This window comes from Moschus berezovskii, chromosome 16 (genome assembly GCF_049115385.1).
Source record: "Moschus berezovskii isolate FMDL1 chromosome 16, NW_MosBer_1.0, whole genome shotgun sequence".
Taxonomy (NCBI): domain Eukaryota; kingdom Metazoa; phylum Chordata; class Mammalia; order Artiodactyla; family Moschidae; genus Moschus; species Moschus berezovskii.
Genome location: NC_142475.1, coordinates 37,412,666 through 37,438,248, shown reverse-complemented (window position 1 = coordinate 37,438,248; position 25,583 = coordinate 37,412,666). Strand labels below are relative to the sequence as shown.

At 43.5% G+C, this 25,583-nt stretch overlaps 1 protein-coding gene across 2 annotated transcripts in view; it reads right to left on the bottom strand.

Moving 5' to 3' along the window:
- PAG1 (phosphoprotein membrane anchor with glycosphingolipid microdomains 1) overlaps nt 1-25,583 on the bottom strand; it is a 159,860-nt gene that overhangs the window by 21,534 nt on the left and 112,743 nt on the right. For both annotated transcript variants that reach the window (XM_055431703.2, XM_055431704.2), the window contains 2 exons: nt 1,793-2,000; nt 145-196 (listed from right to left, as the gene is read on the bottom strand). In XM_055431703.2, coding sequence (XP_055287678.2) covers nt 145-196; nt 1,793-1,917 — 177 coding nt within the window. In that variant the 5' untranslated portion in view covers nt 1,918-2,000. The remainder of the gene's footprint in view (nt 1-144; nt 197-1,792; nt 2,001-25,583) is intronic.

Here is a 25,583-nt window from a genome sequence, read left to right as displayed (position 1 = left end):
ACCTGCAGTGCAAGGGCACAGCCCAGGCAGCCGGTTAACTCTGGCTGAGATGTGTCCCTCAGCTTGCAGGGACCTGCTTAGAGAAGTGGCTGATGCCTTAGAGTGTACATGCGTGCACACACACACACGTGCAGGCACACTTACCACGTTCATCAGGTTCTCATGGTCCCCACTGTGAGGTCTTGGCTTCTTTTCTCTGAAACAGAAAAGGAAACATGGCTGTAATATCCAACGTGCCACCTAAAATCAAACACACACTCCCCTTTCCTATCCAAACTGTATCAACACTTAAATATCTCTTTTGACAAAAAACCGAGTTTATTTTACTGAGAAACCAGAAGCCAGACAACTTACCCCTCCTCTGCAGGCATCAGGGTCTGAGGGGGTCAAGTCCTAGCAAGGGGCTGGCCAGCTCTCTTACCCCCACTTCCTCCAGGGTAGAAAATACAAGTTAACAAGAGGACTGGGGGCAGTTTCCTGAGTAGAAACTGTTTACACCTTGAATACTGGGATGATTTCATTTTTTATTTTTTAAGGAAGTCCAGACAATTCTCATGTCTTCATTTTTCTTAATTCAGTCTTTGCAAAGTCACATACTGCCAGGGGATTGAGAAAATAAAGAAAATACAACTTTTGGCTTGTTGGGAAGGGTACATGCTCTCAGGATGAGTCATGTGTACTTCCAGACTATGGAAAAGTCCATCCAGTAAAAATAGAATTTATTTTTACTCAGGACAGGCTAAAGAAAGCCATCAGTACTAGAGGTTACCTTTCCCATAGATGTGTAAGGCAACAGTGACACCTAGTGGGAGCATAAATAATTACAGAGGCAGGCCCCCTGGCCCAGGAGAGTTGACACTCTTCTCCTCTTCTTCATCTTCCTGGCCAGCTGGTCTCTCTCCCAGCTCAGGAGACCTGGGTCTGAACCGGCACTACTTGAGTTCAGGGACTCCAGATTTTCTCTTTTTGACAGAGACTTCAGTGCAGGAAGCCATATCCGGACTTTTAAATGACACTTGGCAACTCTCTTCCAAGGTTATTGAGAAGAGTTTGGAAGAGGGTTGGCTGCCAGCAGGTCTGCATTGGCTGCTCCAGAAGCAGCCAACTCACCAGAGAGCGGCATATGTTGTAACAATGTCTGAACACCTGGAAAATCACTCTGGCTTCGCAAGGACTCTGCTTCTCTCCAAGCAAAGATCTTTTCTTTTTTGGTGGGAGGGTTACACATTTTATATGAAGGAGTTGAGAGAGAGAGAAGTGTAATTCTAAAATAAGACAAGATGGTTATTTCATACACAGAATGTTTCTCTTTTAGAAAAATCTGTTTCTTAAGAAACTGCAGTTCTAGATTACAAGTCTTTAATAAACTGACCCCCCCACAGCTATAGAGCAGCAAAAATTCTCAGTAACTCTCAAATGGTAGCAAAAAAAGAGTGTGTGTAAAACACATTGTTCTTAGATTTCCAAATGTCCACAGATGGAAAAAGACAATATAAATTTAGACATGGGTGTGCTCATGAGAACAGCAAAATTCCTTCTGGGAAGTTTCATATATAAGGTATTTCATATATAAGGCCTCTTCCAGTTGCTCCCCAGGAAAACCAAATATGGCCTTTCATTGAGGTAATAAGTGTCCCGGGCCCCTTTGCAGGAGAGAAGGCAGTTAATCTGTGAGTGTCTGTGAATGTCTATGCAGTGGGATGCCATCCATCACAGGCTTTTTAATACACAAGACTTCTAGGTCCCAGGAAAGTGTTATTTTAAGGCTCCAGTAGACACATGTCCCTCTCACCTGTCGCAACCGGAACACAGAAAGATGAGAAAGGTGATGAGGAAGAAGGTGGCCACAGATGCCAGGCTCCCCAACAGGATGATCTGTGTCTGTCCCTCGATCAGCAAGCTTCCCTCGGATCCCATGGTGGGGGCGGGGAGTGGCACGGGCTGCTGGCGTCAGTCAGTCCTGCCAAGGTGGCGACATGGGGGCAGAGGGTGGCGTCCTCCTGCAGAGAGAACAGCTTGTGTTTTGACAACTTCTCAGGAGAGGTGCTAGAATCTGGCAGCAAGTTCCTGTGGGGGAGGGGCTAGATGGGAGTGGGGGCTGGGGGTGAGTCTGAGCAGATCAGAGAGGTGTGCACAGAACTGGACTCGACCTGAAACAAGTGCCCTTCCGTGGTCCGGACTTTTGTTTTCTCACCCAAAATGCATAGCAGGAGTGTGTGGTGCCCAGCTCTGTGTTTGAGGCCACAGATGTTATTTTTGTATGTATGGGGGATAGATTCTTAATGTGTTCAAGTAAGACTCCAAGTCTTTTTAATTACTATTTTTCACTTTCAAATATTTAAATAAATGCAAAATGTTTTACCTGGAGAAAATCCACTGAAAAATAAACAACAAATAAACACACGTGTATTTGGATTCCTTTTTTCCACAGAACACTGTAAACCATTTATTACAGCTTTCACAAAAATGTAGTTTGCTATGTTTTTCTTCCCCACTTGAATCCTCAACTCCCCAAGCCTGCTTCTCTCTGAGAAGGTTTAAGGTCAGTACAACTAATGACATAGATGGTCTTTATATTCACCTTCAGAAACAGTTATCTGTTCTGAGCCTATGACTTCATTTTCAGGGCTGGCTTTCATGAAAGTTTGTAAGCATTCAGTAAGTCTACTTTCGAGACACTGGAGGCAAGTCTGTGCTGAGAACACATCACCAGCAGCAAAGAAGCCTAGTTATAAACAACTACAAACTGAGTGTAACAGCTGTCCCTAGGACATGGCTGCTAAGTTGCTAAGTCACTTCAGTCGTGTCCGACTCTGTGCGACCCCATAGATGGCAGCCCACCAGGCTCCCCTGTCCCTGGGATTCTCCAGGCAGGAACACTGGAGTGGGTTGCCATTTCCTTCTCCAGGACATTGCAGTACCTGGCATTTAGTACCTGGCACATGGGGGCTTCCTAGGTGGCACTAGTGGTAAAGAATCCATCTGCCAAGGCAGGAGATGTAGGAGATGCAGGTTTGATCCCTGGGTCGGGAAGATCCCTTGGAGAAGGGCATGGCAACCCACTCCAGTATTCTTGCCTGGAGAATCCCATGGACAGAGGAGCCTGTTGGGCTACGATCCTTAGGGTCGCAAAGAGTCAGATACGACTGAAGTGACTTAGCACACATGCAGTCAAGTGCTTTCCTCATTTAATCGCTAACACAAGCCTGTGAAGAAAGCGTGACTAACTCCCAGTTTTCAGACAAGGAAGCTGAAGTTCAGGCACTAAGTTCCCCTGTGGTGGTGTCAGGCTCAGTGGCAGCGGAGGACCTGAGTCCAGCCAGCTCTGACTCTGGCACTTGTGGCCTCTGCCCCTAGGGGGCCTCCTTCTCACTGGGGGTTACTGCTCCCAGGTCCAGCGAGTTACAAGGCTTCTAAATGTAAACAGCCAATGAGCTTTGTGAAATATTTTAAGATTTAGATTTTGAAAAATAGAGCACTATTTCAAATTAATGACTTGCTTTCTCATCAGAGATGCCTTGTTTAAAGAGTAATCGCTTTGTTCAATTCTAGAACATTTCTCACTTACACAGCCTTAGCTTCATTCTCAAGCTACGTGAATAAAATCACCAAATAAATATTTGTGTCATGACAATTCATCAGAACTCAAAACACTTTTTAACAAAAAGGCCGGTTGATATTTGCCTTTCCATTTGCTCCTTGACAGAGCTGGGACTATGTAGCCATCCACTGAGCACCAACATCAAGCCTGCACCTGAGGAGCTTAGGGAGTGCACTGTGGTTCAACCGGAGAAAATCTTCTCCAGCTGAAACATTTTGCATTTATTTAAATATTCAAAGGTGAAAAATAATAATTTTAAAAAAGCTGGAGAAAAAGAAATTGTATCTGTAAGTATGCAGAGAGAATTCTAGGAGATGAAGCTGACTGCTTTCTATATGGCCTTAAACCAACATGAACATGTCCTAAAGCTCCATAAATACATAAACGTACAACTTCCTGGGTAATGAAGAACTGCATTCTCCCTGTGTTGGTTATATATTATACCCGTGAACACTGCACGCATACTGTCATGGGTGGTCCCGTTGCCTTTGCCTGTTTGCCCCTGGACAGCTATAACTGAAGAGCACTTCTCTTATGATTCGTTGCAACAATGAATAATTCACTTTAAACTGAGGCTACAAATTGGCACCAGGGTAAGTTATTAAAATACATTCAAGCAAGCACATAAATCAATAAATGTTTATATCCAGGTCCCTGCGTAGCACATTTTAGGAGGTACAAACAAAGAAGATCCGTTGTGCAGGCATTTGTATGTTCTTTCATTTGCTCACTCATTCGTACAATGATTAATCAGTGTCTATTTATAAAGCGCTAGGTCCTTAGAAAATAGTTTCCTTAGTGAATTATTCAAAAGCCACATATCCATGCAGCAAGCTCCTCTCTCATCTCTGCGCACGCTTCTCTCTCTCTCAACAGGGGGAGGCGATAGAACATAACATGGTGCTCTGCCTCGCAGGGCAGTGTGGGGAGGAGGATGAAAGCAGATCACCAGCGACCGAATGAAGGATGTAACTCACAGAAAATGTGTCAAAACTCCTGGCTCGCTACCCTTCCACTAGAATCTGCAGAAAAGCTACTGAAAGTAATACTTTTTCCAAAAGTTCTCCTGATGCACACACAAAAATGCTACAGTGAAAAGAATGATCCGGTGTGTTTCTGAGTCAGATATTATAATACACTGTAATCCCCCAGGGCAAGGGCTCCGATTGTGTGGGCAGCTTTCACCTCTCGGAAACTTCTGCATGCAACTGAAGGAGCCACACAGGTCACAGCCCTGGTTGGGAGTGTGGCGGGAGCCCCTACCCTTGCAGGAGCCAGCAGTGTGTGTGGGAGGTGTCTACACACATGACTTCTAGGCGGGATTATTCTTGTTTTAGAGAAAATCCACACCACTGTTAACTCTTGTCTCCTAGTCTCTTTCTGGTCTTCTGTTTCCATAGTTCTGCCCATTTCTTCTCTGGTCATCTCCTTGAATTCTGGTGGCTTATCTACTATTGAGACATGACTGCCTTCCCGCCCTGGGTGTTCATGGGCTGCGCTCTCCGGTGTGCAGACAGACTCCCTCTACCCTCCCAGTGTGTGTAGATAGCCCACTCCTCCCCAGTATGTGTTGATGCACATGTTTAGCTTCCATGTTCCCCCTTCCCAGTGGGGTGAGAGGGGAAGCCCTGTGCTAACGGTCTGGGGCTTTCCAAGAAGTGGAATGGACTTTCCTGCCCAAGGCTGGGCCCTCACACACTGGTTTCACTGAACTTAAAGGCAGTGCGCAGGGGTCCTTCATGTAGTTCATCTTGAGTAGCGGGGCCATCCGCATCCTTACCAAAGGTTGAAGATTTCTCTCAAGAGTAGCGACAGGGGGAGAGAAAGCAAGGCACAGTGTCCGGGAAGTAAGGAGTCACCCTGAAAAGGAAGGGTCCCCCAAGGAGTGAGGGCTTCCTATACCTTACACTCTTTGCCAGGGTCCACATGGAAAAGATAGTCCAGGGCTGATGCTGTTACTGGTCTTGGGGACCAGCTTCTACATGTGTGTGGAGGTGTTTAGTCGCTCAGTTGTGCCTGAGTCTTTGCAATCTCCTAGGTTGTAGCCCGCCAGGCTCCTCTGTCCATGGGATTCTCTAGGCAAGAATACTGGAGTGGGTTGCCATTCCCTTCATCCAGGGGACCTTCCTGACCCAGGGGTTGGATTCAGGTGTCCTGCATTGAAGGTAGATTCTCCATCAGGGAAGCCCATGGGGACTGGTTTATTCTCTCCTAATTCCTTCATCAAGTAAGATGTCTCCTGAGCATCCTGAATCAAGCCGTATCAGCAGAAATACACGAACAGTTTCAGGTGCTCTCTCATGATTTTTTCAAGGAGATATTTAAGCCTATTTCTCTAATTCTCTTCCTACCTATCACAATAAAATTACATTCAATTATAGAATGCTGTTTCTTCAAACAGCATCCCATTGTCAGACCTCATGTGTAAATAGTTTATGAGTTATTCAACATAGGGCAAAGCAGGACCATTCACTGACCTCAGTTCAGTTCAGTTCAGTCGCTTAGTCGTGCCCGACTCTCCGTGACCCCATGAATCACAGCACGCCAGGCCTCCCTGTCCATCACCAACTTCCAGAGTACACTCAAACTCATGTCCACAGAGTCGGTGATGCCATCCAGCCATCTCATTCTCCGTCGTCCCCTTCTCCTCCCACCCCCAACCTTTCCCAGCATCAGTCTTTTCCAGTGAGTCAACTCGTCGCATGAGGTGGCCAAAGTATTGCAGTTTCAGCTTTAGCATCAGTCCCTCCAATGAACACCCAGGATTGATCTCCTTTAGAATGGACTGGTTGGATCTCCTTGCAGTATAAGGGACTCTCAACAGTCTTCTCCAACACCACAGTTCAAAAGCATTGATTCTTCGGCGATCAGCCTTCTTCACAGTCCAACTCTCACATCCATACATGACCACGGGAAAAACCATTGCCTTGACTAGACGGACCTTGGTTGGCAAAGTAATGTCTCTGCTTTTTAATATACTATCAAGGTTAGTCATAACTTTCCTTCCAAGGAGCAAGCATCTTTTAATTTCATGGCTGCAATCAGCATCTGCAGTGATTTTGGAGCCCAAAAAAATAAAGTCTGACTCTGTTTCCACTGTTTTTCCATCTATTTCCCATGAAGTGATGGGACCAGATGCCATGATCTTTGTTTTCTGAATGTTGAGCTTCAAGCCAACCTTTTCACTCTCCTCTTTCACTTTCATCAAGAGGCTTTTGAGTTCCTCTTCACTTTCTGCCATAAGGGTAGTGTCATCTGCATATCTGAGGTTATTGATATTTCTCCCAGCAATCTTGATTCCAGCTTGTGCTTCTTCCAGCCCAGCGTTCCTCATGATGTACTCTGCATATAAGTTAAATAAGCAGGGTGACTATATACAATCTTGACGTACTCCTTTTCCTATTTGGAACCAGTCTGTTGTTCCATGTCCAGTTCTAACTGTTGCTTCCTGACCTGCATACAGGTTTCTCAAGAGGCAGTTCACTGACCTCAGGGAACATTTATTAAGACACCTGAATGTCCAACTAAGATGTTCTGCAAAAGATCATATTAGTGAAATGGGTTTAGCCTAATAGTTGTACATCTTTCTCTTTTAGAATAGGCTTTCCTGTTTGCTGCACTGACGCACCATTCATGACCAGCAATAATTATAGTATTGCTCCTTAAGAGCTTCCCAGGTGGCTTAGTGGGAGATGCCAATGCAGGAGATGCAGGTTCGTTCCCTGGGTCAGGAAGATCCCCCTGCAGAAAGAAATGGCAACCCACTCCAGTATTCTTGCCTGGACAATCCCACGGACAGAGGAGCCTGGAGGGCTCTGGTCCATGGGGTCGCAAAGAATTGAACACGACTTGGGGACAGAGGATGCACGTGCCTACGCGCATACCCCCCCAGCCACCCAGCCAGCAATGTGGCTCTATAAGAGGCACTGGTATCCTCCTACCCCTCAATTTCAGACTACTGTGGGAACTTGTCACTTGGCCTTAAGAAAGGTCGGTGCTTGTGTTTTCAGGACTTCTGTTGGGGACTTTTTTAGAAGTTGTGCTGGATAACTATTTTGGACTGAAAACTCCAAAATTTCTCATACTTTTATATCCATTCATTTCATGGTTTAATCAACAAGCGATTCGATCTGGAGAAAAATTCACTTTTACTTTAAAAGCACATGCCACTTTCAACCACAAGGGGGCAGTGTAATTCTGTTCTCAGCCCTGATCAGCAGGCTCCTGGAGAGACGTGCTATTCTTGCTGTTGGTGCCTCTGCTGAGCATTTTAATTGTCTTCATTAGCCTAGACCATCAGCCACTCCAATCAAGTCCAACAAGAAAGAAAAACAAAAACTGGGTGAAAAGAATAAAAGTTGTAGCCCAAATAATAACATGTGCGTGCTCAGTCGTGTGTGACTCTGCGACCAGTCCATGGGATTCTCCAGGGAAGAATACTGAAGTGGGTTGCCATTTCCCACTCCAGGGGATCTTCCCGATCCAGCAATCGAACCCAGATCTCTTGCGTCTCTTGCAATGCAGGTGGATTCTTTACCACTGTGCCACTTAAGGAGCCCAAATTTCAGCTATTTATTTCTTTCAGTTCAGTTCAGTCGCTCAGTCATGACCGACTCTTTGCGACCCCATGAATCACCGCACGCCAGGCCTCCCTGTCTTTCCGTTCCATTCCGTCTTTAGCCAAACACATTTAACAGGTAGATTCTGATACCCGCAAATTCTGTAACTAATAACTGCGTCGAGTTGGGATGGCCCGTGAGATTAGCTATGGCTTCTTTGAAGCCGGTTGAGATCAGTAATGATGGTCATTATCGTTTTACAGCTGTCCTAGTTGACTCATAATTACACATGATGGAAACCACCTCCACGCATTACCCCTCACTGATGCTGAAATGAGGTCAAGGACCCATCCCCATGGATACGCCTCCTTCCTGGTTGTCACCAGGTGTGGGAACCATGCAGTAAAATGACACTTTACAAGTAACAGATTAATCAGACACATTTAACAAGGGCTGAGGACTGAAATTCTCTGCTGGGTTTCTGTCCCATGAAGCAGGTGGAGGCGCACAGGCTACAGTGGCAAGAATTCCTCCGTGGAATTCTCTTGTTCCCTGAAAGACTCTTACTTAAGCTAAAGTATCTGAATTGAGGTCACTTTCCCTTCAGACTAAAGGGACCCTGCTGTTGGTAAGCTGTATACACTGAACTCCACGGAAGAGTCAAGCAGGACTGCTGTGAACAATGAGTCACCTCAGGCAACGTCTACTGTCCATGGGGGCCCTGCTAAGACCCAAGGGTCTCTGCCAAACCAGTTGCTGTAAAGATCATCCCACTTCTCTCTTTCCCTGCGTCAGGGGGAAACACACTCTTTGCAGAAGCCAGCAAAGAATTCCAGGGTGAGATTTTCTTGATGGTTTTCCCGAATCATTTCACCATCACTCTGGAGCAGTATCTTGATATTTCTTCGTTCAGCAACTGGGAGCACAAGAGAAACACCTGACATCAGCAAACTGGCCCTGCCATCACGGTTCATCGCTGTTGCTGCTGCTGCAGGAAGAGCCAAGCGTTCATCCCCAGGGCAGGTTATCAATCCTTCAGGCCCTCTGTCAGCCTAACCTGATTTCATCTTGTACACACCAAACCTATTGATCCCCACAGGAAATAGGAAATCTGACCCTCTGAGGGTATGTGTGTGTGTCTCATTTCCAAAATACACTAAAGTCACATTACAGAATATAGTTTACAGCTTATCAAAGTCTTGCCACCATTTTGGTTTTGCCTTGAGAAAAGCCAAAAGGCGAATGACTTTGGAGGGTAAGGAATGCCTCCTAAGGTTATTGTTCTTCATATCCTGACTTGGAAACCAATCCCCAAGGTTCATTTTTTGTTTTCAAACGTGACTCTCATGAGACAACAAGACAGGAGTACGGGGGAAGGGGAGAGAGAGCTTTTGGCAGCCTGGGTAAGGAGCGGAGGCAGCAGGGCTTCAGTTTGCACAAGCGAGTCTCAATGGTCTTTTCACAAAGTGTGCAGTTGGACCTTTCGGCTCTGCTTCTTCCTGCCTTGCATGTTTGCTCTGCTGATTTGAATTACAAGTTCCCTGAGGGCAGACACATATCCATCTCACATCCCACCATATTCTCAACATCTCCATGAGTTGGAATATAGGACCCAGTCCAGAAATTTTTACGTTTCTGTGAAAGGAAGATTCCCCACCTGACTCTCAAAAGGCAAGTTTAATGAATAATTTATCAGGTCAGGAAGAAAAGAATTAAAAGAGGTGAGCACACCAAGCAAACAAATAAGCCGAGGGTTTAACTGGCGAACCCTCAGTCTGGGAAGAACAGACACCTGCCTTCTTTGCTCACTGAAGCACCCGGATGGTTCTTGACAAAAGCTTTCAGAAATGGTTAAGAATCAGAAGAAGAAATTATTTTTCTCGGTCTTCTCAAATGAAGCTGAGGGATAAGAGGAGTTCTGAAGCTGGCTGGCCTGCCTGCCTACCTGGTGGGGAATCTCCCCCGTGAGGCCTCCATCCTACACACGAGCAACTGGCTTCTCCCCACCCACCCCCTCAGGGCCCTGAAGGGGCCAGGCTTGAAATAAAAAACACAGCCCTCTCCACCGTGATCATAACCCTCAGGTGTCCACCTGGCTGGGACAAGCACAGACAGGTGAGGACATGGGAGCCCTGCCATCTTCCCAGCAAGCTCAGCTTCACGCTATGGTGGCTGGTTTTCAGAACTGGAGAGAATAACACTCATTCTGCGCTGGTCTGCCCACTGCTCACTTCCAGCCTCATCGTCGTGTTCCTTCCAAGGGACATAGAGCACTTTGCAGCCCTGGCACCATCCGCTTTGCTGGAGCCTGGTGGGGGTGTGGTGTTTACACACAGGGCTGGTTTACAGAGATGAGGACTTTTATTTATTTTGATTTTAAAAATTTATTTTGTTAAAGTAGAGTTGATTCACAGTGTTAATGTCTACTGTACAACGAAGTCATATAGATACACACACACACATATACCTTCTTTATCATGTTCTTTACCATTATGGTCTATCCCAGGATACTGAATATAGTTCCTTGCACTACACACTAGGACCTCATGGCTTATCCATTCTCTATATTATCATTTGTATCTACTAATCCCAAACTCCTCATCCACCCTTCCCCACCCCCTCCTCCGCCTTGGCAGCCACAAGTCTGTTCTCTATATGAGGTCAGGACTTTTAGATCTCACTCTGTTAAGCACCACGTCGCACTTTTTATTTGGTTTCAGATGCTCGGGTGATTCAGCTGCTTTTTTTTCATAACAATAAAAGACTCAACCAAGAAAACCCCTGCAACCTCTTTGCTGAGAGGTTCAGGAATTCGCCACGTGACATAAATGTCTCTCAAAACCTCCACTCATGGATCATGATAGTTAAAAGATCAGATTCATTGTAACACTTGGACTGAGGCTGGACAGTTAATTATTATGCTCCAGTATCTGTCACATCCCAATTAGCTTTTACCAAGCCCTCACCTAACCCGGCTACCGCATGCAGACTGTACAACAAAGGATGCTTACCCTGGGAAAAGGAAAACTTCAGGATGGAAGAAGTAGAATTTCAGAGATTTGACTGAATTTAAGCCACGTCCCAGAGGAATCCTAGTTCATAGGTGCTGGCTTCTTTGTGAGTTAAATCAACCACACCCTCTGATGTACCCGGATATGAAGGCGCTGACTTAACATTATGCCCAGGCACTAGCAAGAAGACAGCTTGACTTACTCCTTAGTGGTTAACACATCAGGGCCATCTTTTACTCTCATACTTCCCACATTAAAAAAAAATTATTTATTTTTGGCTGTGCTGGGTCTTTGTTGATGTGTGGGCTTTTCTCTAGCTGCAGAGACTGGGGGCTACTCTCTAGCTGTGGTCTGCTTGCTTCTCACTGTGGTGGCGGCTTCTCTAATTGCGGAGCAGGGTCTTAGGGGGTTCAGGCTTCAGGAGGTCAGACACACGGGCTCCTGGGTTCTAGAGCACAGGCTCAATAGTTGTGGCACATGGGATCTTCCTGGACCGGGGATCGCACCTGTGTCTCCTGCACTGGCTGGCAGACTCTATCACTGAGCCACCAGAGAAGCCCTCATCTTTCCTACATTTTAAAAACATTAAGGATTCTTTAGATTATAAAACTGGTTAACAAAATACATTTCATTGACTTCTAGAAAGCAAAGTCTGCAAAAAACATCCCTGCAGGTTACTTGTCAGTGTTCCGGGAAACTACTTAGGGCTGGGAGACAGAGTGACGGCTTGATCAGAATGAGTCAGAGCTCTTTATTTGAAAATGTGTGTTCTCGGGGCTCATCATCAAGGCTTTCTGCTGGAAGGGTGTGGGCAGTGGGTGTAGACTACTCAAGGAGTATGGCTCCCCAAGCCCCTTGTAGGAGAAGAGACAAGGTCACGGTCTTTGCAGAGCTGCTGCTGCTGCTGCTAAGTCACTTCAGTCCGAGCAGAGTGTCTCAAATGGGGGTCCTGGAGCAGAAGCCTCATCATCATCTGGGAACTCATTAAAAATGCAGAATTCTGGACCTTCCCTGAGGCTTATGAATCAGAGTCTGGGGTGAGGCTGGGCAAGCTCTGTTTTCACAAGCCGTCCAGGTGATGTGATGCATGCTGAAATTGGAGAAGACAGTTCTAGGACAGTACCTACTGTCTCTCCAGAACACCTGGGGATCTTGTTGAGCTGCAGATTCTGAATCCTGTAGGCTATTATTATTTTTAGTTTTAATATTTTTAATTGGGGCTTCCTAGGTGGTGCTTGGAGAAGGAAATGGCAACCCACTCCAGTATTCTTGCCTGGGAAATCGCATGGACCGGGAAGCCTGGAGTGCTGCAGTCCACAGAGTCGCAGAGTTGGACATGACTGAGTGACTGACCAACAACAGGTGGCGCTAGTGGTAAAGATCCTGATTTTTGGTCGGGAAGATCCCTGGAGGAGGGCACGGCAACCCACTCCAGTATTCTTGCCTGGAGAATCCCACAGACAGAGGAGCCTGGTGGGGTATAGTCCATGGGGTCACAAAGAGTCGGACACAACTGAGCACAGCACGCACGCTGGAAACAGCAGCACTGCACACTGGCTGTGGGACTGACGGATGAGTCTCTTCATTTTTTCATTAATGTCCAGGTGATATATTGACACATTTACAATTCATATTTATAAAAGTCTTTCAACAAAATGCGAGGATCAAATCAAAATATGAAGATGGGCACACACAGGGATGGAAAGAGAAGATGCTGCTGCTGGAAGCTGCAGAGGCTTTTTAAGGCATTTGACGCGAATTAGGAAAATCTCACACACAGAGAAAAGTTTGAAAGTGATCCATGTAATTTCCAGGCTCAGTACTTGATAAGCCTGAGATGATTCCAAAGGTGACAGAACATCCTGGAGACTTTCTCTGTCTCTATTATTAAAGATGCTCAGCTCTTCGAGTTGGTTTCATTGGTCTCGTGACCTCCAACAGTTCTTACTCTTTGATTCTAAGGCACAAGCTGTATATTCCCCTTTGACACTCCGTAATTCATTGAATGAATAATTGGTAAATATCTACTCTGTGACAAGCACTGCTTCGTCTTCTAATCACACCTTGAATATGAGATGACACTGGTCTGATGCAATTCAGTTGTAAAATTCAACTGGCAAGAGGTGAAAGTTCCCTAGAATTAAGTCCCTAATACATAGGGCTTCCCCAGTGGCTCAGATGGTAAAGAAACTGCCTGCAGTGCAGGAGACCTGGGTTGGATCCCTGGTTGGGAAGATCCCCTGGAGAAGGAAATGGCTACCCACTCCAGTATTCTTGCCTGGAGAATCCCACGGACAGAGAAGCCTGGTGGGCTGTGGTCTGTGGGGTTGCAAAGAGTTGAACACGACTGAGCAACTAACACCTTCATTTTTCCTAATACAGAGATATATTTTGATCAAAGATGAAAAATAATTTACCATTGAATTCCAAGCATGGGAAGTTAGGAAAAAACAGAGCCAGAAGTCCTTTCACTTCCACCATGTTGCATGAGAAGCCACATCTAGTTGTAATAATTGTAGCATGATTCTGTTCGGCTTGACAGCGGAGGCGCCGCGGCATCAATGCAGCCGCAGTGTCCTTGGACTGATGTTGTTTCAAGCTGAGAACTGCCCTCATTGTGTCTGGTGGATTCCAAAGACAGCCTTTGCATGCTCACAGGGTGGACAGGACCGCCTCTGGGTGCCCACGCACACACTCCTCACAGTCAGGGTCAGCCAGCCACTGAGGATGGGTCAGATTCAAGGACCCGGGAGGGCACCTGTAAAGAGTACCCCCCATTTTGCCAACCCCTCACCTGGAATGAAAGAAAACTGTTTCACTTTACAGTTAAAGCAAAGCTTAAAAAAAGAAAGATGTTCAGGAAAGAAGTGGTGCATGCATTTAAAATCCCATTAAGACATAAGTGATGGAACAGAGCAAGTCACCTGGGGAGGATGAAGGTGAGAGGGCTAAGGGCAGAGTGCAGACACGCTGTGTGGAGGGAGGCAAGGGGGACAGACTCGGGACTTTTCTGGAAATTTTCTTCTGCTTTACCACTTTGTCTGCAGCTGACCTTACTCCATGGGTTACTTTGGGAGTTTAAGAATGATGTGTGTATGTACATGATACTTCAGTACATCTATTTTCTTCTCCTCCTCTGCACAATTTTGGGAAGATAACACTCTGTTGATGGAGGTAGGGAGGTGAGTGCACAAGAATAGAAACCCCTGTGGAGATCCTGTTCTTACAAAGTGACTAAACATGGAAACTGTCACATTCTTTGGACGAGGTCCCTGTTCATTAAAAAGGCCGTTAATATCATGACAGCCAAATACACTTTGAACCAGATACAAAAGGCAATATGGAGTATTTAAGAAAATGTGGTAAGAAGATTTAAGATGTTACACACAACACACACCCCCACACACATCGGAATATTACTCAGACACAAACAAGAATGAAATAATGCCATTTATAGCAACACGGATGGACCTAGATATTATCAGGCTAAGTGAACTAACTCAGAGAAAGACAAATACATGCTGTCGCTTACATGTGGAATCTAAAAAATAATACAAATGAACCTATATACAGAATAGAATCAGACTCACAGACAGAGAAAACAAACTTACAGTTACCAAAATGGAAAGCAGGGGTCGAGGGGGAATAAATTAGGAGTTTGGGATTAACGAAGACATACCGCTAAGTGTAAAATAGATTAGCAACAAAGATTTACTGCATAGCACAGAGAAGTAGAATTTAATCTGGGAAAAAGCCCCATATATAACTGAATCACTTTGCTGTATACCTGAAACTAACACAATATTGTATATTGACTATGTTTCAATTGAAAAATGTTGTTTCAAAATAAAAGGCAATATGGGGTAAACTGCAGGGTCCTTAGTAGAGACATGACAAGTATATCTCACTTGTGAGCACAACAATATTTTCTCAACTTTGATGGCTGAGTGTTCTGACTAGGGCCCTACTGAACAACTAGCCTTGCTGGTATCAGAGGGCATGGCCTCCAGGCCCCCTCCATCTATCAGCCCCATTGGTCTCACATGGCTTCTTTCTCAGGCCATGTGAGAGCATCAGTTATTGAACAGATTCCCCCCAGGACTCCTCAATCCCACTCACAACCCCTGGGACACGTGTTACACTGCTGATGCCCAGGCCTGACCCTCAGATATTCTGGCAGATATTCAAGGCCCAAGAATCTGTATTTTTAACGTGTGTCCTAAGTGATCCTGAAATAAGCAGTTCACTGAAATCCCTGGGCTCAGAATTTGTTACAAGCCCTAAGGAAATCCCAGTGAGGTGGGAGTCGCTCTTCAAGTCTTTAGATGTTCAGAATTACTCAAAACTAACATAGCATTTGGCCAGGGAAATCATTGTAGACAGAATTAGGAGAGTGAGAGGAACATCTGTATGAATATGGCTTCTACAAGCTGTACCATTTTCATTGGTTCATCCTAGGAAAGGGAAAATCTATTCCCGTGTTGAAGTCCCAGCGGGCAGGGGTAGTGGAATTCTGAAATCCACTGGGAGACCTCTGCAGGGCATTTTCTTCCTTACAATGTCACACAGCTAATGTGATTATAAGACCTAATGAACTGAGACTAATGCAATTTTGAAAATCTTCATAGCTAATGAAAATCCCATCTTCTCCCGTAAGATTCCCCCCTCTATTTTTCCTATTTGTAAATCATGAATGAAATGAAGTCACGGGTGAAGGCTGTGTTTAGGAAAAGTCTTTTATAATTTGTAGACTTGGATATTTTACATGTCACAGTGGTCTCCAAGTGGAAGGGTCACATTTGGAATTTACATTAAATGCCAGTAAAATGTAAACTTTTTGGAGAGACCTAGAATACGGATTTATAACACTGATATTTAAAAGAGAGCTGTTTTTCCTGCTAGTTCAGAGAATTTTGTACATCACGGTGTCAATGTTGTCACTCTGCCCCAATTTTCTTTTTTTTTTCTTCCTTGAAATTAGAGAGCAATAAAATGAGAGCTAATATCAGGGTATGGCTTTGACCTCACCCCACCCCCTACTCCACACTGCTCTGTCCTATGTTTTTACCCCTTTTGGGGAAGGAACATTTCAAAGGCATAAAACTGAGAAGTAGAGGAGAGGCCTATGGTGAAATGGTAGATTGGGAGAGGTACACCTTAGAGACGTACCGTGGTAAATTCAGGAAAAGGTGCCAGCCACCTCTACCCAACTGACCAAGTTACTCAATTTTAACTTTTATTTGTTAATAAAAGAAACACGGATATTTATGGAGTATGCGTGCATGATTAGTCGCTTCAGTTGTGTCCAACACTTTGCGACCCTATGGACTGTAGTCCACCAGGCTCCTCTGTCCACAGGGATTCTCCAGGTAATACCAGAATGGGTTGCCATGCCCTCCTCCAGGGCATCTTCCCAACCTAGGAATCAAACCCACATCTCTTAAGTCTTCTGCATTAGCAGGCAGGTTCTTTACCATTAGCACCGGCTGGGAAGCCCAGGTAAAACTATTCAGAACTTAAAAAATGGAATATGGGAACTCATAGAAATGTCGCACCTGGAGTCAAAAATTTGCATTCAGTCTTCTCCACCACTGAGACTGTGAATATCTCTGATTGTACTAACAGCACAGACCTTAGCATGTGAGTGATGTCTCCCTAGAGGTACGGCGTGTGCACTGCGTAGCCATAACAGCAGCTCTGTAGATGCGGATTGTGGATATAGAACAGTGGACTTTGATCCTGAGAAGGTCACTGTTTATTTCTCATGCTTCTACTATAGGAAAACTTCAAGAAAAATATACTTAGAAAATGGAACAATAAGGTGTGTTTTCTGGACAAAAGGAAAACTCGTTTAGAAAAATCGAAGCAGTCACACCTATTTATTGCTATCGGGAAAATAAGTTAGCAGTTATCATTTTAGTTCATTAGATTAAAAAAATCTAAGCCAAGTGGCTTCATTCCAGTTCTTTTGGTAAACAATTATTTCTAATGGTTATGTGATTTCTCAACACTAATTATAAAACAGTACATTATTATACTTTAAATTTAAGAGAGTCTTTTTTACATTATTTTTCTTAAGCCTTTCTCCAAACTCTCTGAAATCCTAATTCATCCAGTTTTTTAATACATTGTCATATTACATTCAGTTCAGTTCAGTCGCTCAGTCATGTCCGACTCTTTGCAACGCCATGAACTGCAGCATGCCAGGCCTCCCTGTCCATCACCAACTCCCGGAGTTCACCCAAACTCACGTCCATCAAGTCGGTGATGCCATCCAGCCATCTCCTTCTCTGTCGTCCCCTTCTCCTACCGCACCCAATCCCTCCCAGCATCAGAGTTTTTTCCAGTGAGTCAACTCGTCACATGAGGTGGCCAAATTACATTAGGAACAAGCAAATTTTAGTGACAACTGGTTCACTGGCAGCCACTGACACATTGTGCTCTATCTTTCGAGGACATGACTCAGAATAATCATATATATGATATATATGATCATCGTATATAGAATATATTAATATTTAATAATGTGTACATATATATGTGTGTATATCTAATTATGGTCTTGATTTGCATTTCTTTCATGATTAGTGATGTCAAGCACTCTTTCATATACCTGTGGTCATCTGTATGTCTTTGCTGGAGAAATTTCTGTCCAGGTCTTTTGTCCATTTTTAAATTGAGTTCTTTTACTATTGAGTTACAGGAGTTCCTGATATATTCTGGAATATAATATATTTCCTGATATAAAGTTGGTAAATATTTCCTCCCTTTCCACAGGTTGCCTTTTCACTCTGTGGCTTGTTTTCTTTGTCATGCAGAAGATTTTTTTGAGTTTGATGTAATTTCACTTGTCTATTTTTACTTTTGTTGCTGTGCTTTTGGTGTCATATTCAAGAAATCATTTCCTAGACCAATGACATGATTTCTTCTAATAGTTTTACTGTGTCAGGTCTTACATGCTAAAGATTTCAATCCATTTTGAGTGGATGTGTGGGTATGGTGTAAGATAAGGGTGCAATTTTATTTTTTTCACATGTGGATATCCATTTTCCCCCAGCACTATTTGTTGAAGAGACTATCCTTTTCCTATTGTGCAGTATTGGCAGACTTGTTGAAAATCAATTAACCGTATATGTGCAGGTTAATTTGGGGGGATTTACAGTGTGTTTCATTGGTATATATGCCTGTTTTATGCCAGTACCATGCAGTTTTAATTATGTTTGCTTTGTAATGTATTTTGAAATAGGAACCTGAAGCTCATCACAGGATGAATTCATAAAGAAAATTTGATATATGTATACAGTGGAATATTATTCAGCCATAAAAACAGAAGGAAGTTAAAAAAACAGAAAGAAATCAGATTCTTTACCCATATAGATTATTACAAAATAGTAAGAATCTGGAAAAGAATGAATATATGTACATGTATAACTGAATCATTCTGCTGTACACCTGAACCTAACACAACATTGTTTATCAACTATACTCCAAAAAAGAAAAACCAGAAAAAAAGACCAATTTTAGACGTTCTGCAACATTCACTACCACAAGTCTTTGATTCTGTAGCCAGAATCCAAGATACCAAGGTGTGTGATTCCAGCACAGTCCCCAACGAGTACTACTCTCCCAGATGGTGTCATAGTAGCTACCACTGTAAGATTAGGCAGGGTAGGGATAGGCTAAAAAATCAGATTCCAATCTTTCATATTATTAACCAAATTGTAATCGGATGCCTTTTCCCCTAATTTATCACTGAATATGGCTTTTAGATGAACTGAAGGCTACCTTCTTGCCAATGCAAACTGGAAGACAAATACCCTCTATCTTGTGGCTGACATTTCCACTGTCATGAGCTAGTGGGTAGATTGGAAAGCAGCTGAACCCACTGACTAATTAATGTCATAAAAGGTGGCTATTATCAAATATTAACAGAGGGAACTGTAATGATTTACCTGTATTTTTCTGTAAAACTATGAATTATACTGTTCTATTGTGTAGTGTATAAAGTTTTGTGTGATAAACTCAGAGATTTCAGTGCTTAGAAGGTGTTTTTCTTTTTCTTAATCCTGGTAAGTTAGCTTTCTTTTTCTTATAAAAACTAATGTACATATAAAAATCATATTTCCTTTTCTCTGGCTGAAAGCTAAATGCTGTAATTATCCTTCAATTATAGCAATTACCTTAGTCTAGCTCTTTCTTTCCTCTCTCTATCACCAACCCCAATTACAAGTTTTTGATTTCACACATTTTGAAGTCTTATAGAAGTGCTTTTATTATAATACCTCAATATTTCTTAGAAGCAGATCTTAATTTCTAAATGTTATATATATGAAGCTTTAAATTTAATTGCCATGTACTATTCCTTTATAGATTTAAAAAACTCTCATTGTCCAGATGTATTTTTAAAAAGCAAAGGATGAAAGAAGGAAGGAAGGAAGGGAAGAAGGAAGTTCTTCTCACTAAATTAATCTTTGGGATCATAAGTTCTGATCTCTACTCTAAGAGAATAATGAAAGGAGTATTCGGATGATATATGAGATACAGGCTAAGATGATTAAAATCAAACTAACTTTATCCTAAAGGCTACAGAGAATTATTAAACTCTTTTAAATTAGACTAGAATATTCAACCCTTGCTATACATTAGAATCACTTGGGAAACCTTTTACAACATCCTAATGCCCAGGTCTAAGCCCAGAAATTGATTTAATTAAGTAGAGATTTGGTCTGTATATTTATAGTTGTAAATGTGTCCCCAGAACATCTGAATATAGTTTTGGCTGAGAATCACTCACCTAGACTATTCATTCATACTTCTAAGCTCTTAACTGACAAATGCTACTTCACTTTATTCCCTACATTATTGGAACATAGCATAGTCAGGATATGACAATATAAAACATAGCTCATCTTTCCTCTTCCCATACAAGTCCACACTGGGAACCACGCAAAGCAAGTTTTTTGCAGCACTTGTATAACCTCAATACCCGGATCCAAACCTAGCATGTACAGTCTATTCAAGAAGGTAGAATCTGACCTTGCAACATAAAGACACAGACTCAGAAGTGCGCTGAGCTATGTTCATTGTCTGCTAGATTATGTCTCCATGTTTATCTGTGCATCTCTCAAATATGGATCTAAAAGTTGTATGACTGAACATAATTCATTGGATAAATTAAAATAGCATTATTTCAAAGCATTTTCAAATGTAAAGATTTCAACAAGAAATTCTGGTCTGTTACTGGTTCTCATATGCTGCTGGTAGGCTGCATGTCAAAGTTGATCTAAACACTCATTAAAATTATCTGTCCATTTACAAAACAATCCATAATTCTCAGAGGTAAAGAATGTACTAGAAACCAATACATTATTATGACAATACCTTTCTTTATGTTTTCAGCTACTTGAATTTTTCTCTTGATCTTCATTACTTAAACAGACACAACATACTGTTCAGGTCGTTTTAACAAGCAATTTACTGAAAGATGACCATAGGCAAGGCAGGCCCAAGCCCTCCCAGCTTCAGCTGGTTCCTTAGTCTTCCTAGGCCATGACCTTTCAAACCCCTGGGTTATTTCTTTCTAGCTTTTGGACATACTGAGTAAAGTGAAAGCTGCTCAGTCATGTCTGACTCTTGGTTGATTCTATGGATTGTAGCCCGTCAGGCTCCTCTGTCCATGGAATTCTCCAGTCCAGAATACTGGAGTGGGTAGCCATTCTCTTCTCCAGGGAATCTTCCCAACCCAGGGATCAAACCCAGGTCTCCCGCATTGCAGATGGATTCTTTACTGTCTGAGCCACCAGGGAAGCCCGATCCTTTTATACTAGCTCTTTATCTATTGGAACGATCGTATTTTGGGCCATCACACCACTGATGTCCCCTTCCTTTGCTTCATCCTGTTCAAGTATCATGTTCTCAGAGACGTCTTCTCTGACCAACCATCCCACAGCCCTCTTGTGCACCCCCAGCTCAGCCTTAACCCATCACCCCCTCTTCCTTTGTGTGTGTGTGCTGAGTCACTTCAGTCCTGTCCAACTCTTTGCGACCCTATGGATTATAGCCTGCCAAGTTCCTCTGTCCATGGGATTCTCCGAGCAAGAATATTAGAGTGGGCTGCCATGCCCTCCTCCAGGGGGATATTCCTGACCCAGGGATAGAGCCCACATCTCGTACGTCTCCTGCACTGGCACGCAGGTTCTTGACCACTAGCGTCACCTGGGAAGCCTTTCTTGACACTTCATCTGAAAGCATCTTATGTACTGGTCTTAGTGCTCGTGGTTGGGGGATGCACTCTAGAACACACAGCCTCCCTGAGCATGGGATCTATGTCTTGACAGCAGTAACTGCGGCACGGACAACAGTCACATGTACTCAGTAAGCATCAATGGCAGGAACGAATGCATGCCTTTGCACTCTCACCAAGAATAGTTCCCGAAACAGTCCTGCGCTTTTTAAGACTGAAACTACTGAACAGATAATAAATGAGTGGGTACAGCTGCCATTTTAACCTATAGCTCCCCTCACAATATGCACGTGTTAGGATTTTAATTGGACCCACGGTGGCAGCCACGTCTGCACAGAAGGCGATTTGTACCCTGTGGCTTTGTTGGCTCTCAGTTTCTGCCAGAGAGAGCTTCTCTTTTTGCAATCTTGGCTGTTCCTTTCACTTCCCAGCAGAAAGCGGCTAGACGTTAATGCCTGAAACTGCACTTTTAATGGTCTGTAGAGGTTTCTTTAGACCACTTTACTGGGGGTAACTGTGTTTACTTAGCGTAGGGTCCTCAGTCTACCATGCAAAAGCTCTGAGGTCTCTTGCTATTGTTCATCCCCACACATGTCTGGCTTAGAATGGAAGTTCCATTGCAAATAGCATCCACTTAATGTTGGTGGGTTTGTTACATACAGCCTGGGATCTTTTGTCAGTAATCTTATCCTTCCATTACTACCACGTGATACGAACAGTACTGGCCAGGAAGTCAGCTGTCATGTCTCCAGGACAAATCCTCTTGACATATGGAATCGACAGTTGGAAACTGCCTCTATTTCGAGGCGCTTCTGTTTGGTCTGGGTTAGCACTTTAAGCCATATTGATACCACACTCTGCCAGCCTTCCAAATAGGCACCTAGGTTTGCATGTCAGCTCCATTCAGCATCTTCAGCAATTCTGTTTTACATTCAGTGTAGAAAATTCTATTTGCTATCACTAACAAACTCAGCTACATTTGTATCTTGTGAAACATGTATAGTTTGGAGCCCTTGCTCAGAAAATGTACCCGATAAATAAGTATTCATTCCTTCTGTTGCTTTCCTGGCTATTTTAACAACTTATTTTATTCAAAGATATACTTAAAGAAGAATCTGCATCTGTTAAAAACTCAGTGTACCTAAAATATTCAAATGTACACCCAGCGTCTGGTTACTTCTCTTTGTCAGCTAACTAGAGTTATGTTAAGTTCAAACTATAAATTGTAATCATTATAAGTATCAGAATAAGCTGTTTCAATGCAAGACGTCCGATGACAGTATAAAGTTCTAAGAGATCTTGCTTTAACCAAATCCAATGTATATAAAAATTTGTATGCATAAGTGGTATTATGAAATAATATGAATATTTTCCACAGATACTATTTTAAATGATGACTGATTCAAGTTTCTTTAAGATATAACGTGATTGCAAACAGAGTTTCACAGAAACGTACAGGAACCTATGTAATGCCATAGAGGAGGCCATGAACAGACACAAAGCCAACCCAGAAACTAATGATTGCTTCTCAGCAGTGACACAAGGCTGCTCTAACTACAGGGCTGGGGCTGATGGGAAGCTGTAGTGAGGGAGTCAGATGGCCACACCTGAACCCCTGATGAATCTTTAAGCCATGCAAAGAGGCACAGCCGGACACCGGGTTGTGTGATGTAAGAGGCGGTGGGAGCTATGAAGCCATCCTGCCAAAAATGTGGACCTGAACTGATTAAGCCTCCTGACTTGCCACCAGGCTTTTATTTATTTTTATTTTCACTAATTTATGTTTTTTTAAAAAATTATTTATTTGTCTGTGCTGGGTCTTAGTTGTGGAACACAGGATCATTAGTTGCAGCATATGGGATCTAGTTCCCTGACCAGGGATTGAACCTCGGCCCCCTTGCATTGGGAGCTTGGAGTCTTAACCACCGGACCACCAGGGAAGTCCCTATTTATTTTTCAATTCTATCACTTAAATGTGTTCAGTCGCTCAGTCACGTCCGATTCTTTGTGACCCTATGAACTGTAGCCAGCCAGGCTCCTCTGTCCATGGGATTTTCCAGGCAAGAATACTGGAGTGGGTTGCCATTTGCTTCTCTCATTATTTAAGAAACCAAAGAATAATCAAGGGTTGTGTCTACTCCTGTCATTTAAGTCACATTCACAGGATTGTGAGGTTTGTGTATAAGCTTCTATATGTGACTATCTTTATGTATGGCAAAACCAACCAATATAATATTATAAAATAATTAGCCTCCAATAAAAATAATTTCAAAAAATAAAAAAAAAATAAATAGATAATGTATAGCAAAAAAAAAATCATCAAATTTTATACATGCAACTTGAGTAACCACCCATAATGACTGTCATCAATGTGTCCATTAGAATGCCATTGTATTGAATGGAAGGAAATGAGAATGACAGTTTGGTGGTAACTACACATTTGAGAAGACACTCCCAGAGCCTCCCTCCTCTCCTGGTTATGAAACACAGTAAGTCCCCTACACACTAATGAGTTCCCTTTCAAGAACGAGTTCATAAGTTCAATTTGTTTGTAAGTTCAACAAAGCCTAGGTACTCAACTAACACAATTGGCTATATAGTATTATACTTAGTAGGTTTACAAAACTTCTCACACAAATAATCCATTAAAAAAACACAAAAAGTAAAGCAAACATTTAAAGTCTTACAGTACAATACCTTGAAAATTACAGTAGTACAGTACCACAGCTGGCGTACAGGGGCTGGCATCCAGTGAACAGGCAAGAAGAGTTACTAACTGGAGGATGGAGTGGAGGAGGGAGATGGTAGAGCTGAAGGACTGTCAACAACAGGCGATGGAGGGCAGGCTGCAAGTCACTCACACCTGACGCTGACGGAACACACATCTGCATCTTCGAAAGATGCAACTTGAAGGTTTGTAAGTAGGAGACTCACTGTAACGTGATCCTTGTTCTTTGGAGTTCAGTCTTAGGCTTTATTCCTTACTTTGCCTCATATTTTCTTCTTGACGTTTTAGCCATACCCATAAGTTCACTTCCCTTCGTGTTTCCTTGATACCCTATTTGTGGTTCTGTTGTTTAGTTGCTAAGTCATGTCTGACTCTTTGGTACCTCCAGCCGAAACCTCTATTCTGAGCTCTGGAGCCCAGACCCAGCTGCCATGGGCCCACCCCACCAGCATGTCCTCAGGCCCCCGGCTTCTGCACATGTGCCTGCGGGAACCCCCTTTCCAATCCCATCCCTCTGGAATGGGCTCCCTTCAGCTCCCTGTGCAAACTCGCCTTCCAGGGTCCTCCCTTTTACCGCCCTCTCAGTTTCCCCCATGTCCAATCCAACACAGCAAGCCCTCTTGCTTTCATCTCTGAGATGACTTTCAGATCCATCTCTTCAGCTGGGCCTTGTCTCTGCACCCCCAGGGTCAGCCCCCTCCTCAAGTTACAGCATCTCTTGTCTTGGCTACCGGATTCACCCTGCTGCCTTCCAGTTCCTTCTTCAAACCCCTGCCAGGGGGATCTTTCCAAAAAGAAAATCTGATCACACCAAGTCCTCTGCTAAAACCCTTTAAGAGTTTTCCACTGATCAAAGCATATAGGAAATGAAATCACATCAAGTAGCTGCCGCTTCCTGCGAGTTCTGGATGTGGCCTCCCTCCTTCTCACTACTGTCAGTCTCCATCTCACTCACTTAGTCCTTATCCGGAACCTCTTCAACCCCACCCGAGCACTTCTCCTAGTTAAGTTCTACCCCCCATCAGACGCCAGGAAGGCCCTCCCATGCACAGGGCCACTGCTCATTGCAATACGCATTTCTCTTTCACAATACCTCTTTTTCCTATGCCCATGTATTTGTGCCACAGGTTTGACTAGCACTTGCCATACCTTCCAGATTGTATGGGAACCCTATTATGAAACTGCACCTGAACTATTAGTCAGTAGATACTGTACTTTGTCATCAAGTAGTACTTGGCAATCCCTCCTCCAGTCACGCTTGAGTAATCTCACTGAATCCGGAGATTCTAGTCTGTATTGGTTTCTGTTTGTTTTTGTTTCTGTAGTTGTGATGTACGAGGTCAGATTTAAAGAGGCCCCACGTACACAGAGCCTGGCAGGTAACGTAAACACTGAGGCAGGCCAGGTTAACTATGTGGAAATATTTTTCTCCTTCCCACGG